Consider the following 16,439-nt stretch of genomic DNA (forward strand, 5'->3'; position numbering starts at 1 on the left):
AAGCACCGACGATGGTAATGTGCTTCATTCCACCAATGCACACACTCCAGTATTGTTCATTTCACTTAAACTGATAGACTATATATAGTCAATAACGCAAATTTCATTTGTGGCAAATGGGCGAAACCCTAATTGTTCACAGAGCATCAGCTGCGCGCGAAAGTTGGCTCCAACTATTCCCGAATCTTCGGAGTTAGAATGTCCAGCTACGCTTTTTGCCGGGTTGTTCAGACGCACCGATATCTCCTACATTGCACTCTTGTGATGTAAGTTTCGATGGTTCGAAACGTTCATAATCGAAACTTGCAACAAGGCTTCCGGAGTAAAAGTGGAGGTTCGGCAGTTGCATCAAATGCATGTGCCGAGAAGACTTTTATATATCGTTAGAAGGGTTTTCATATACCCATGAATAGTTCGCACAAGAAATATTAGGGTTATCGTACCTCTCTGCACATATGTAAATACAACGAACACGTAAGTACAACGAACACGTAAATTGGCGCTATCAAATTTTGACTAGCTTACGCTTGAACCAATGGTATGATTGATTTTGCACTTCTCTTCATCTTCGTTGCATTTGCAACGCACCTATCATTGCCCGTTCTTCATGATGGTGTACTAGCTCTCAGGTGAAAGCTGCCTCTTTCCGAGAAAGACAGCCCAATCATAATTGAATTTTTGGTTTATTCTAACTACAAAGTGGTGATCTAAGCGTGTTTTTCCTACAAAATATTGCACATGGATTCAAAATTAGTCTACATGTTTTGAAAACTGCTTATCTTACTTCATCGGCGTGTCTTGACCATAAACTCTCGGTCTGACGGACTTTTCGTTGCAGGTAGTCGGGCATGAGTTTATGCACTCTTTGGGCGTACAAGCTATTCAGCGTGCAACATGGGCCACGAAAGATTTTTTAGGAAACTACACTGAAAAAGTGTTCTACCTGCGGAGGTCCCACCAGTCTGTCGTGAGTAGACATATATTTCACCACACAATACTGCTTCTCGCAAACACATGCGAAGAATTATATATATATATATATCCTCTTTGACTTTTGTTTTTGTTCTTTGTGCTTTTTCCTGAAGGGAAATTCGTGTTGTTGCTTGAAGCCCCTCCTTGTCATTTGTGCAACCACTGTTATTAGTTTCGATGTTATAACTTGCCTTGTATTGTTATTAGTTATTAGTTGCTCTGTATTATGGCAGAAGTATCATCCACTAGCATACTTTCTATGTACCCGCCCCCTTACTCTATGCCTTGTAATGGGGCAAGTAAGGTAATTTTAAATAAATAAAATATACACACCTTATATATATATATATATATATATATATATATATATATATATATATATATATATATATATATATATATATTATTTATTTATTTATTTATTTATTTATTTATTTATAGGCAGGCGTGGTGGTTGAGTGGCCGTAGCGTTGCATATAGTCCAGTAGATCCTCCGTGAGCGGTCACAACGTGGTTTATTGCGACGTTTTGGCCTAGAGTCTGGCCTTCATCAACTGCTTATGAAGCGACCACCACGAGAAGACCCACAATGAACAAACCTCTGCTTTACTTACATCACAAACTTCCCCAATGTAAACAAAATCTTTATACGACATTACAACATTCTGAAACAAAGTGAACGTCTGAAACGCGCATTCCCATCCGCTCCAGGCGTCGTTTACCGACGACCACGTAACCTCAAAGACAACCTTGTCCCCTCCCAAATTAACACATCACCCCCCAATAATTCATGTCGCCCTTGTTTAAAGCCACGATGTCTTGTATGTAAGGCGATGCGAGAAACAGACAAAGCAACCAGCACGCAATCCAAGTTTTCGATTAACATACGAGGAAACCTAACATGCGATTCCTCTAATGTGGTATGTCTACTCGAATGCAACGTTTGTGGTATGCAATACATCGGACAAAAAGAAACACCATTTGGGATTCGCTTCAATAATCACAGAGCCCATGCGAAATCAGCCCCAAGTCTACCTCTATCAAAACATGTCAATCTTCCCGACCATGCATTCGACAAATTATGAGTAACGCTCGTAGAGACGGGATTTAAATCAAATCGAGAACGTGAACAACAAGAGTCATACCTTATCCACCGATTTAACACCCTCGATAGAGAAATAAATGAGAGTGCTGGTACACTTGCAGCAATTAAAGCATTTGAAAGCAATAACGGCAACAATGAAAATAGTAACTGAGTCCACGGCACTGCAGCTGCGAAGGGCACTGGACTACCCAAAACAATTCCAAGTGTAACTACTCTTCTTAAATGCAGCTGTCGTCTGTTTTCTGTTTTATTTTACTACCCAATCAATTGTGCCATGCATGACATGCCCAACAGCAACCCTGTGCACAGCCGGGAGGCCCCCACTACACTCGTAATCCATAAGCGGGCAAGGAATTCGCATTGCGCCCGCTTGCCAGCCTCAACCGCAATACGGGGCACCCCTCTTTTTACGACGAAATGTTGACAGGGCGCCGAGTAGTTAAAGGCTTAGAACTTCCTAAAACGCCCGCTTACCAGCCTCTGCCACAATACGCGGCACCCCTCCTTCTACGACGAATTGTTTACGGAACTACGAGTAGTTAAACGCTTAGGACTTCCTAAAAAAGAGTACCTAAAGGCTTAGGACTTCCTAAAAAAGCTCTTTTTTGCCCCACACCGAACCGCCAGTGCCAGGAGGCGCCGTCTGATCGGGAGGAATGCGTTAGTGAAAGGAAACATACACAGACCGCTGACATTAGAAAGGTGAAGGGGAGAAGAGGGAGAGAGATGAAGGGGGAAGTGGAGGAAAGAGTAGAGGGGGAAGTGGAAGGAAGAGTGGAAGGGGGGCGCCCGAGGGGAGTCTACCGTATATTATGTTTCTCTTCTTCTTCTCTTTTTTTATTTTTCTTTTCTTTTCCTTTTTTCTTCTTTCTTTTTTTTCTTTTCTGTCTTTTTTCCTCTTTCCTTTCCCTCTGATTTGAGATTGTATAAAGCTGAGCACCAACAAACTGTATCTTTAATCCTGATGAAGGCCAGACTCTAGGCCGAAACGTCGAAATAAACCACGTTGTGACCGCTCACGGAGGATCTACTTGACTGTATATATATATATATATATATATATATATATATATATATATATATATATATATATATATATATATATATATATATATATATATATATATATATATATATATATATATATATATATATATATATATATATATTCCAACAGACAGTAATGCCAAGGAATGTACAGGGGAAGTCATTAGAACCATTGGAATGTAAATAAGAAGAAAGAAAAGTTGATGAAAAAATAACCAACCGTGAGCAGGAATCGAACCTACGACCTTAGAATAACGCGTTCGGTGCTATTTGAAGGTCGTAGGTTCGATTACTGCTCACGGCTGGTTGTTTTTATCCACTTTTCTTTCTTCTTATTTACATTCGATTGGTTCTAATCACTTCCCCTGTACATTCCTTGGCATTACTGTCTGTTGGATCTCATAAATATTGCGTTAAAACACGGAAAGACGAGCCCTTAGGTATACACTTTTTTACCTTATATATTGCTACGGGGTGCCACAAATGAACACTGTAGAAAAGAGGACGATGTTAAGGGCGAGCTCGTGCAGACCGGGCTTCATATTGTATGCCTGCCTGTTTACCAGAAGTAAAGGCATTTTTCAGACGCCTTCTCCCCGTAACATTTTGGTGGAGAGTGCGGGGCTTCCCACAGTCAACACCACGACGTTCTTTGGCTGCCTGTGCGATGCCTGACTACCCCAACCGTGCTTCGTCCAAATACGCAGCAACCAACAGCACTGCATCCAGCTGCTACTAACCGCACCGTCGTCCTGACTCAACCGCGTGACCCAAGCACATTTTCGGGCACTGACAGTACTGACGTGGAGGAATGGCTTCAGCTGTACGAAAGGGTGAGCGCCCTATACAACTGGGATCCGGCGCTCATGTTGGCCAATAATATTTTCTACCTTGATGGTACAGCTAAAGTTTGGTTTTCCAACCACGAGGAAGATATCACGAGTTGGGACATCTGTAAGCAGAAACTCATCGATCTCTTCGGCAAGCCCATCGGGCGTCGTCGTGCTGCGCAGAAAGAACTAGCGTCCCGACTCCAGTCCGGCACCGAGTCGTACGTCACATACATACAACATGTGCTCGCCCTCTGCCGGAAGGTTGATGACAAGATGCCGGAATCCGAAAAGGTCGCGCACATCCTCAAAGGAATGCCTTCAATCTCCTCGTATTTCGAAACTCATTGACCGTAGACGACGTTATTAATGAATGCCGACACTTCAAAGACGCGAAAAGTCGCCGTATCACTCCACACTTTTCGTGTCTTCCCAACACGGCTGCAACATCAACCTGCGAGGACGCCCGTTTGGCACCACCCCTGCTGCTTCCGACAATATCATGCGCGTCGTGCGCCACGAAATCGAGGCAGCATCTCCCCTGTCTGACCAAGTCCAGGCCCCTGACGACTCTCGCGCCACGATTTCTTTGATCAAGAGTGTCGTACGCCAGGAACTGGCCAACGCCGGACTTCAGACGCTATGCCCCGTAAACCAACCTGACTACCGACTGCCCCGTACACCTAGTATGTCCCGCGGACCGAACAACCGCCCACATTACCGGAACCCGGCAGAATGGCGAACTTCCGATGACAGGCCGATCTGCTTCAACTGTGGACGAGTCGGCCATATTTCACGTCATTGCCGCACTTCCTGGGGTTGGCAGCCATGGTCGCATTATTCCAACACCCGACGCCCACCTGCTGGCTCTCGAATGCCGATCTACACGGCACAAGGTGATGCTTCGCCATTCAGGCCCGCCCAACCAAGCCGCTCCCCGTCGCCATCTGGACGTATGTCCCACTCAACTAAGTGACGTCGCTCCCCCTCACCCTCCTACCACCAGTCCTCGGAAAACTGACGGGCGCAGCTCCTTGAGGTGAGCCTGCTTCGACGACCCGACCAGAAATTCCTCTACACACGATACCCGGACACAACAACTTGATAAAAGTAAGTGTTGACGGTACTTCTGTGGCAGCACTCATTATTACCGGCGCTCACATAACAGTCATGCACTCCAGCCTTTGTGCTCGACTCAAGAAATTGCTCACTCCTGCTCCGAACACTCTTGTCCGAGTAGCTGATGGTGCAACACCAGCGGTCACAGGGATGTGTGCCGCCCATGTCACTGTTGCTGGACGTCATACCACTGTTCTGCTTTACGTACTGGACCACTGCCCACATGACATCATTTTGGGACTCGATTTTCTGTCGAAGCATTCCGCCCTAATTGACTGTTCTGCTGGTGTTGTTCAGCTCGTCCTACCACACGCCGTTGACCTTCCTAATCTTGCGCCGCCAAAGCTATGCTCCGCCGACTGTGTTCGCCTATCTTGTCGAGCTGTGACGTATATCGACGTCTCTTCTGATCCACCTGTGGCTGACGGCGATTATGTCATCTCACCTAATCCTACAGTTCTCTGTTCGCTCAATGTTACGTTCCCCCACACCAACTTCACAATGAAGAACAACGTGGCATGTCTCCCTATTGTGAACTTTGGACTTTACTCTGAAGTGCTGCCACAAGGAATATCCCTTGCAACCCTTGCTCCGGCCGGCGACTACCACATATCGGCCTTAACAGAGGATACACCGTCGTCTTCAAGTATTCAGTCGCACAGTACACTAGACTACATAACTGGAATGATTGCCTCTGATCTTCCGGCTGAGCATGTGTCTGCGCTTCGTTACCTTCTTGCGTCGTATCAAGACGTCTTTGATCTCTGCGACCAACCCCTAGGTCGAACGACCGTCGTGTAGCATCGGATCAACACCGGTGATGCAAATCCAGTACATTGGTGACCCTATAGGGTTTCCTCTACCGAGCGCCACGTGATCCAGCAAGAAGTCGACAAGATGCTTGCCCGAGACATCATTGAACCTTCAAGTCCTTGGGCTTCGCCCGTTGTGCTTGTGAGAAAGAAGGATTACAGCTGGCGCTTCTGTGTCGACTACAGAAACCTTAACAAGGTTACAAAAAAGACGTGTATCCTCTGCCGCGGATAGACGACGCTCTTGACTGCCTTAGGGAAGCAAAATATTTCTCTTCCATTGACCTTCGTTCCGGGTACTGGCAGATATCAGTTGATGATTTGGACAGTGAAAAGACGGCATTTATAACTCCCGACGGGCTCTATCAGTTCAAAGTAATGCCATTCGGGTTATGCAATGCCCCGGCTACATTCGAACGAATGATCGACGCTCTTCTTCACAGTTTCAAGTGGTCAATCTGCTTATGCTACCTTGATGACGTCATCGTTTTTTCGCCAACTTTTGAAACTCACCTCGAGCGTCTCTCAACAATTCTTTCGGTTTTCCGCAAAGCAGGGCTCCAACTGAACTCGTTGAAATGTCACTTCGGTCGCCGGCATCTCACTGTCCTTGGACACCTTGTCGATTCTTCTGGTGTTCATCCCGATACTGAGAAAATCGGCGCCGTCAAAGATTTCCCTGTGCTGACCTCTGTGAACGATTGTTCGAAGCTTTGTGGGCCTTAGTTCTTACTTTCGTAGATTTGTGCGGATTTTTGCTGACGTCGCACGCCCGCTCACGAAACTACTAAAAAAATGTGACTTTTGTGTGGGGACCTTAACAAACCGGAGCATTTGTTGAACTGACGAGTAGACTTACGACGCCACCGATTCTCGGCCACTTTGATATATGCGCTCCAACAGAAGTGCGTACCGACGCCAGCGTCCACGGAATCGGAGCCGTTTTGCCACAACGACAGCATGGCTGCGAGCGCGTTATTGCATACGCTAGCCGTCTTTTATCGCCAGCAGAGCGAAATTACTCCATCACAGAATGCGAATGCCTCGCACTCGTCTGGGCAGTGGCTAAAGTTCGGCCATATTTGTATGAACGCCATTTCGCGGTTGTCACTGATCACCACACCTTATGCTGGTTGTCGTCCTCAAAAGATCCTAGTGGACGTCTCGGCCGGTGGGCTCTACGACTACAGGAATATTCCTACACAGTTATCTACAAATCAGGTCGCCGCCATGAGGATGCTGATTGCTTGTCGCGTCATCCAGTAGACCCAGCAGACCTTTCTGAGAGCGATGAGTCTACTTGAGTTTTGGCACTGTCCGCGTTTAGTAACATCGGAGATCAGCAACGCCGTGATCAACACCTCAGAGATATGATCCTTCGGCTTAGTGGTCCCACAACTCCTCCGTCTCTCCGTATGTTCCTGCTCCAAGATGGCGCCTTATATCGCTACAGCATGCATCCTGACGGACCTGAGCTGCTGTTGGTCATACCACAACATATGCGTCAGACTGTCCTTGCACAGTTGCATGATATTCCGACAGCTGGTCACCTGGGAGCTTCAAGAACTTATGACCGCGTTCGACATCGCTTCTTTTGGCCCGGTATTTACCGATTCGTCTGCCATTACGTCGCCTCATGCAAATCCTGTCAACACCGCAAAAAAACCAGCAACCCTTCCAGCGGGACGCCTTCAGCCCATTTAGATCCCATCCGAACCATTTTATAAAGTAGGTGTTGACTTACTAAGACCGTTCCCTTTATCGGCCAGCGGAAACAAGTGGACAGAAGTCGCCACGGATTACACCACTCGGTATACCATCACACGGGCCCTTCCTACCAGTTGTGCGACCGACGTCGCTAACTTTCTTCTAGAAGACGTCATATTACACCACGGCGCTCCTCGGCAACTGCTTACCGATCGAGGTCGCTACTTTTATCACAAGTCATTCAAGACATATTACACTCTTGCGCTACACAGCACAAGTTCACAACGGCGTATCATCCTCAAACCAACGGGCTCACGGAGCGGCTAAATAGAACCATCACGGACATGCTCGCCATTTACGTTTCTTCCGACCATCGTGACTGGGACTCCGCCCTTCCATTTGTAACATTTGCCAATAATACGTCTCGGCATAACACTGCAGGTTTCTCGCCATTTTTCCTCCTGTACTGACGAGAACCTACGTTGCCTTTGGACACGCTCCTTCCTCCCGTTAGCCACACGTCAGAATATGCCCGCGATGTGATTTCTAGAGCTATAGAGGCACCTGAGATTGCTCGCTGGCGTCTGAGCGATTCGCAGGAACGACAACGACAGGTCTACAACGCGTGCAATCGTGATGTTAACTTCAGTCAAGGTGACACAGTCCTTCTCTAGACGCCGTCGCGGCGAGTTGGCCTGTGCGAAAAGCTGACTTCACCCTACTCGGGTCCGTACCGTGTGGTGTGCCAAGTCACCGACGTGACATATAAAACAGAACCTCTTAACGCCACCAGCGCGCGATCAAGTTCTGACGTTGTTCATGTCACTTGGCTGAAACGATATTACTCAGACCAACCAAGCACCGAGACGGTGCCTTCGCCGCCGGGGGTCATGCTACGGGATGCTACAAATGAACATTGTAGAAAAGAGGACGATGTTTAAGGCGAGCTCATGCAGACCGTGCTCCATATTGTATGCCTGCCTGTTTACCAGAAGTAAAGACATTTTTCAGACGCCTTCTCCCCGTAACAATATATATATATATATATATACATTGTGAGCGCTGACTATGTACTTCATCTTCATCTGTATGACCAAACCAATGTAGTGATCATCATCGTATCTCACGCGGGCTGGCTCTCTGGCTCGTGCGTCTGGATTAAAAAAGATAATCTGGTTGCTGCCGTACCGGACGTGGTCTCATAAGTGGTGGAGCGTGCTTTGGTTCCCCCGTCCTCCTGCTCTACCCGTCACCCCTGGAGCTCCGGTCTGGTCGACGGTTGTGCCCTCAAGCAACCGCGATGGCAGAACACAACGCGTCCGCCGCTGCAACCGCTCCTTCTCAACCACTTAGGCTTCACTACACCGTGAGTACCTCTCATCGAAACCCTCCGGTATTTTCCGGCCTTCGCAACGAAGACGTCGAAGAATGGCTGGACAGTTATGATCCAACCAGCGTTTGTAATTATTGGGCCGAGGCACACAACTGCGCTACGTTCATTTTTACCTCAATGGCGTAGCTAAAACCTGGTATTTCATCCACGAGGGCGACTTCTTCAATTGGTCGGCCTTCACGGGGCATCTCCGTCAGGTATTTGGCACGTCTGCAGGATGTTCTGTAGTAGCGAAACAGAAGCTCGCAACCCGCATCCAGGGGGACGACGAATCGTATACGTTCTACATTGAAGATATTCTGGCTCTCTGTCGCCGAGCACAAAATGACATGACGGAGGCCGATCGCATCCGATATCTACTGAAAGGAATCAACTCTGTGGCCTTCAATGCTCTCGTGATCAAGAATCCGACTACCGTCCGGGACGTCATCACTACATCCCAACGCCTGGACGCGCTTCATCCCATGTGCCTTCCACACGCCTCCTGCTACGCTCGCTTTACCAAAGAGCATGAATTGCGGGTCCTTATCCGCACAGTTGTCAGAGAAGAACTTCATGGCTTTATTCCAGGCAACCCTACCGTTGCGTCTGTCCACACACCTCCTTCCAACCTGCGAGAGATAATCAAGGACGAACTAGCATCAATGACAAGCGCTGCACATGCGCCGTCTTCTGTGCGCTTTCCAGTGCCTTCGTATGCAGAAGTTGCATCATGGGCCCCTGCACCAGTTCCAACCGTGCCTGCGGATGTCGGATGTGACGATGTGGCTGCGATGACAACGCAAGCGCCAAGGCCACGCCACTATTTTACATGGCGTCCTCCGCGCCCCATCTGCTTCTACTGTGGCATAAGGGGTCATATATCCCGTTTTTGCTGCCGCCGTCAGCAGGATGAATGCCGTGGTTACTCAGCTTACGAGAGAGACTTTGCCCCGAGACCGGATGAATACAATCCCGCACCGTACCTATAAACCTCCCGTCAGTCGCCCTCCCCTCCACGGTCTCATGCTGGGCCTCATCCTTCTCGTTCATCTCGCCGCCGTTTTCCGTCACCGTTTCGGCGTACGTCATCACCCCTGCGTCCCGCTCCGATCTCTCTAGACTCGGAAAACTAGAAGGTGCAGTTTTTGGAGGGGAAACTGCTTGTTGTCAGAACGTTACAACTCCTCCGTCTCGTCCAGCTAATTTACTGCCTGTTTGTGTGGAAGGTGTTTTTGTTGACGCCCTTATAGGCACAGGAGCCGCAATTTCGGTAATTAATCGTGAATTGTGTTTTCGCCTGCGTAAAGTGCAAACTCCTTATGCCGGTCCCATGTTATGCGGTGCTAATGACAGTCCAATTCGCCTGACCAGGTTGTGCACTGCTCGTATTCTCATCGATGGAATCCGTCATCACATACAACTGGCTGTGCTGTCTTCGTGTGCTTATCAGATAATCTTAAGCTGGGACTTCTTGTCAGCGGTGTCTGCTGTGATTTCGTGTGGTCACCCCCTCATTCGTATTACGGACACTGAGCTTTCTTCTGCTGCCGACCTTTCGTCGCCCAACCTTGTGACAGCTGCGGATTTCCACCTGCCTCCCGGACAAGAACGTGTCCTTGCGATCAAGTCACGAGACATTCTAGATGGTGACGCTGTGGTTGTTCCTTGCCATCGCTGCATTTTCGAGGGATCACCATCGCATCTTGTTTAGTGTGGTTCTCCCATGGTTATGCAAAAATCACGACCTGCAAGACGACGCCAGAACCACTTCTTTTGCCAGAGGGGACCACTCTTGCCAGCATTACCGAAGAAGCACCGCTTTGTATCGTCACTGGTTCATCTGCTTCTTCATTCTCAAAGTGTATGCAACGGAAGATGCATTTCCTCCTCTCAAGGCCACTTTGTGCGAACATCTCAACGCAACACAAACTGATGCCTTGCTAGCGTTATTAATGAAGCACAAAACTTGCTTTGACGTTTGTTCCGAAGGTCTGGGTCAAACAACAGTGACCACCCATCGTGTCGACACCGACGGATCCCGTGTGAGTCGCCTCCGCCCTTACCGTGTGTCGGCTTCTGAACGCAAGCTTATAGAAGAACAAGCCAACGACATGCTCGCGTGCAACGTCATCAGGCCTTCGACAAGCGCGTGGTCTTCTCCTGTCGTACTAGTGAAGAAAAAAAGGATGGCTCGGTACGGTTTTGCATTTATTACAGATCACTCAACAAAATCACTCGTAAGGACGTCTACCCAATGCCTCGCATTGACGACGCTCTTGATACTTTACAAGGTGCCGAGTCGACTTGCGCTCCGGTTATTGGCAGATTCCAATGCATGAGTCTGATAAAGAGAAGACTGCGTTTGCTACGCCAGATGGTCTCTTTGAATTCAATGTGATGCCTTTCGGCCTGTGCAATGCCCCAGCCACATTCGAACAGATGATAGACACGGTACTGCGGGGATTAATAAAGAAGACCTGCCTTTGCTACCTGGACGACATTGTCATCTTTTCGTCCAGCTTCTCACAGCAGCTGGAATGGCTAGACGAAGTCCTCACGTGTTTTTCTAAGGCCGGTCTCCAGCTCAACACTAAGAAGCGTCGGTTTGCCAGTCACAGCATCAAGGTATTAGGTCACGTCGTCAGTAAACATGGCGTTGAGCCCGATCCCGACAAGGTTGCCGCAGTTCTGCACTTTCCTACACCAACCATACAGAAAGCCATCCGCAGCTTCCTTGGCTTAGCGTCATATTTCCGCCGCTTTGTACGTGATTTAGCTACTATTGCGGCTCCTCTGCACAAACTTCTGACCACGAGCGCACCCTTTGTCTGGTCGGATGACTGCGAAGCAGCTTTTCACACCCTAAAGCGATGCCTCACATCACGGCCAGTGCTTCGCCATTTCGACCCTGCGCACCTACTGTGCTACACACAGACGCAAGTGGACTTGGCATCGGTGCTGTCCTTCTTCAGCGGAACCACGCTTCCGAAGAACAAGTCATGGCCTACGTGAGCCGTACTCTGTCACCTGCTGAGCGAAACTACAGAATCACTGAACAAGAATGTCTCGCCATCGTGTGGTCCATACAAAAGTTTCGTCCTTACTTATACGGCCGGCATTTCACAATAGTGACTGACCATCATGCTCTGTGTTGGTTATCGTCTCTCAAAAATTTGTCGGGACGCCTTGGCCGTTGGGTACTACGATGCCACGAGTATGACTACAGCGTCACATATAGTTCAGGCCGAGAGCACCAAGATGCCGACGCTTTGTCCCGTTGCCCGCTCTCGCAAAGCGCTGAAGTGTCACCTTCCATTAGTTCGTCACCGCCCGCCAAAGTGACCAAACAGACGGCTTCTGCTTCGAAACAGTTGGTTCCCTCGCCGGACCTTCTTTCGTCCACAGATCTCGCCTCCCTCCAACATGCCAATACCTACTGAGGCACAATCATCGATCGGCTCGCTGGCTTATGGCGTGCTCCAAACAGCCGCCTAAGACGACAACTTGCCCGTTTCAAGCTTCAAGAGGGAACATTATGTCGGCAAGCTTACTATCCTCTCGGTAACCAATGGGTTCCCGTCATTCCTCGCTCACTTCTTCTGGAAGTCCTACAAGCGTTTCATGACGATGCGACAGCTGGCCACTTAGGGTTCCACAAGACCTACGACCACGTCAAGACTCGCTGCTTTTGGCCTGGCCTCTCCACTTCTGTCGCCAAGTACGTCGCTTCCTGCGCGTCATGCCAGCACCGAAAACGTACCACGTCTCTTCCCGTGGGGCCATTGCAACCACTGCCGCGCCCGTCCACTCCCTTTGAATTTGTGGGCATAGACTTCTACGGACGTCTTCCGCTTACGCCAGCCGGTCACCGCTAGATTGTTACTGCCGTAGACCACCTTACTCGCTACGCGAAGACGGCAGCTCTTTCATCTGGTGCTACCTCTGAAGTAGCCGATTTTTTCCTTCGCGCCATCATTTTACGACATGGCGCACCGCGTGTGCTCCTTAGTGACCGTGGCAAGACATTTCTTTCACACGTCCTTGCTGAAGTCCTCCAGGCCTCTAACACCATCCACAAGACCACATCAGCGGATCACCCAGAAACTAATGGTCTGACTGAGCGTTTTCATCGAACTTTGTCCGACATGATCTCTATGTACGTGCAACCGGATCACAAAAACTGGGACACAATACTTCCTTTCGTTACGTTCGCATATAACACTGCCATACAGCGTACGACAAATTTCAGCCCTTTTTTTCTCGTGTATGGCCGTGTACCGACTTTTGTTCTGGACACCACCTTCTTGTCAACATCTTCCAATCCATCTTCATCTCTCCCAGAAAAGTTCGCCGCTCGCGTCGCCCGCTGCCGCGAAATCGCCCGCGCCAACACTGCTACCATTCAGGACAAGAGAAAAATCGACATTGATGCGAAGCGTCGAGTTGTAGCGTTCCGCCCAGGCGACGAAGTCCTTTTGTGGACACCTGTTCCTGTACGTGGGACCTGCGAAAAATTCCTTCACCAATATTCCGGTCCATACACCGTCCTGGAACGAACATCTGAAGTCAACTATCGCGTTGCTCCTGTCAACGCGGATCCTGATCACCGTCGCCGCCACAACGAGATCGCCCACGTCTCTCGACTGAAACGATATATTCGGCGTCCCAAGCTTTACTAACTTGCTACCCTCTTTCGCGAAGGAGGGAAAATAGTGTGAGCGCTGACTATGTACTTCATCTTCATCTGTATGACCAAACCATTGTAGTGATCATCATCGTATGTCACGCGGGCTGGCTCTTTGGTTCGTGTGTCTGGATTAAAAAAGATAACCTGGTTGCTGGCGTACCAGACGTGGTTTCATAATATATATATATATATATATATATATATATATATATATGTATATATATATATATATATATGTATATATATATGTATATATATATATATATATATGTATATATACAGTGGTTAACTGTCGCCGACGCCTCGGGAGTTATGTGGGTGGCGATACGGTTTCCTCCCAGCAGTTAAATCACTTTAGAGAGGGCGATCAAGAAATGGTAAAACGCAGCCTATAAAATGTTTCAGTAATTTACCTCAGTGTATTTTGAAAAGTTTCCGCTACAGGCTTTGTGTCAAAAGCATCGCTATGAACTTACAATCACCGCAGTTGAAGGCTAATTACCAAGGGGTTCTTTAAAAAATATAGAGCCTAATTATGCTCCTTCGAGCTAAAATGAACACACACACACACATATATATATATATATATATATAGATATATATATATATATATATAAAAATAACCAGGCGTGAGCAGGATCCTGCTCACGGCTGGTTATTTTTTCATCCACTTTTCTTTGTTCTTATTTACATTCCATTGGTTCTAATAACTTCCACTGTACATTCCTTGGCATTATTGTCAGTTAGATATTATACATATATATACATATATATATATATATATAAATATATATATTAATATATATATACATATAATGAGTTCTAACAGACAATAATGCCAAGGAATGTACACGAGAAGTTATTAGACCTAACTAGGATGTAAATGTTAATAAGAAGAATGGGTGAAAAGATAACTTTCGTAAGCAGGATCCGAACTTGCTATCTTAGAAATGAAGGGGTGCGTCATCTGCGTGAAGCGAATTGGCGGTTTTGGTATTATGTAGGTCGCGTTGGCGGCAGCAGATGGACGTGTAGGCCGTTAAAAGTAAGTCCTATCTTATTATTATCTGTTCAGTGCACGAACTAGTCACTGCAAATTGCACATGTTGGAGAAGTCCATCAATGTAGACACGAACAGTGCACATGGCAGAAGGTCGGATGGCGTCCCTTAGAGCAGCGAACAACGTAAGTCCATGTGTCCATCGTATTGCGTAGTAACTTTGTGGAGACGCGCACAGAAATCTTTGTGAATAACTGAGAAACTAGCACAACTGTCTATTACTGCTTCTACTTCTATGCCTTCGACCGAAACAGATATCTTATTATCAGGATTTTCTGGAGGAATTTTTTTCCACTTCGCTAATGCAGCTTTTCCCCCAGAAGCTGTGTAATTTAGTTTTCCGACGACGGTCGGCGAACTGAGAGGCTGGTCGAAGTGGCGATGTAGAGCGACGAAGAGGGGATAGCAAGCGATGCCTGGCACCACGGTAGCGAGGAGCCATTTCAGGAGTTCCTGATGGCGAGGAAGAGCGACCGTGAAGCGCGGCGTAAGGATGGTGCTGGAAAGTGGTTGCTGTGGCATAGTCATTCCCTTCTTAAGTGTCAAACCCACGACGCTTTTCTCGCTGACGCTTGCGACAGACACGTGCAATGTGTCAACGACATCCGCAATTGTAGCATTTAGGTCTCCTCGGGCGCCATGTTTGATAGTAGGGTTGCGTGTTTGGGCTGGGGAGTACGGAAGCCAGGTGTGCTGGCGCTGTTCGTGCATAGTAAAGCTGGGTTTGCGCGCTGGGCGCCAGGGACGCCCGATGGGCTGCCGTCGTCGTCGGCGGTATCGGTGGAACGAAGGCTGGAGTAACTGCGGCGACTTGCGCGTGAGCCAGTGGTGCTTTCAGGATGTGAGGCTCTTTGCACACATTACCAGGTATAGCCGCCAACTTCTCTTTGCCGACGTCCCCGTCCCGTAACATTGTACTGGAGGTGTCAGAAGGAAACTGACGCGCTAAAAACTGAGTGACTGCAGTTCTTTTTGCATCATACTGCGGATCATGGCTCGTAAGGAGGGCTCGTAAGTAGGGTTGTCAGGGATAGCTGCAGGAGAGTTGTACAGCTGCAGCCGTGCGGATTCGAGCTCGTCCAGGCACTGGCACATAGCTACAATGTCAGCAACGATGCTTAGGCCCTTTACGACCAAGGAATTCAAGGCAACTGGCCCCATGCCTTTAAGCGCATGGCGCACTTGCTCTGTCTGGCGTGGCGAAGACTTGGTTTTTTAACCGCCAGATTGACATGCCCAACTGGAACTTCTTCAAAGAACATCTGCGACAAGTCTTCACTACTCCGGCAGTTCGAGCCAGTCTGACGAAGAAAACACTTGATGGTCGCATACAACAACTAGGCGAGTCTAATGACCGAGACAGACAAAGTGCGCCATCTGCTCAAAGGCATAGGGCCTGTGGCTTTCAATGATTTTGTCGTAAAGGACCCAAACACCTTATTGTCCCAAACAACCAACCCTACTATATATATATATATATATATATATATATATATATATATATATATATATATATATATATATATATATATATATATAAATATATATATTTATTTATATATATATGAATATATATATATATATTTATATATATACATACATATATATATATATATATATATATATATATATATATATATATATATATATATATATATATATATATATAGTTGATACTTAAGAGCCAGTTTTTCCGTGCTTTGACACAACATTGAGATCTAACAG

At 47.5% G+C, this 16,439-nt stretch overlaps 1 protein-coding gene across 1 annotated transcript in view; it reads left to right on the top strand.

Moving 5' to 3' along the window:
• Positions 1-16,439, top strand: part of LOC142803917 (neprilysin-21-like) — a 130,499-nt gene that overhangs the window by 91,550 nt on the left and 22,510 nt on the right. Inside the window, exon 12 of the mRNA XM_075890210.1 lies at positions 839-967. Within this exon, the coding sequence (XP_075746325.1) occupies positions 839-967 (129 nt within the window). The remainder of the gene's footprint in view (positions 1-838; positions 968-16,439) is intronic.

This window comes from Rhipicephalus microplus, chromosome 3, assembly GCF_043290135.1.
Source record: "Rhipicephalus microplus isolate Deutch F79 chromosome 3, USDA_Rmic, whole genome shotgun sequence".
Classification (NCBI taxonomy): Eukaryota; Metazoa; Arthropoda; class Arachnida; order Ixodida; family Ixodidae; genus Rhipicephalus; species Rhipicephalus microplus.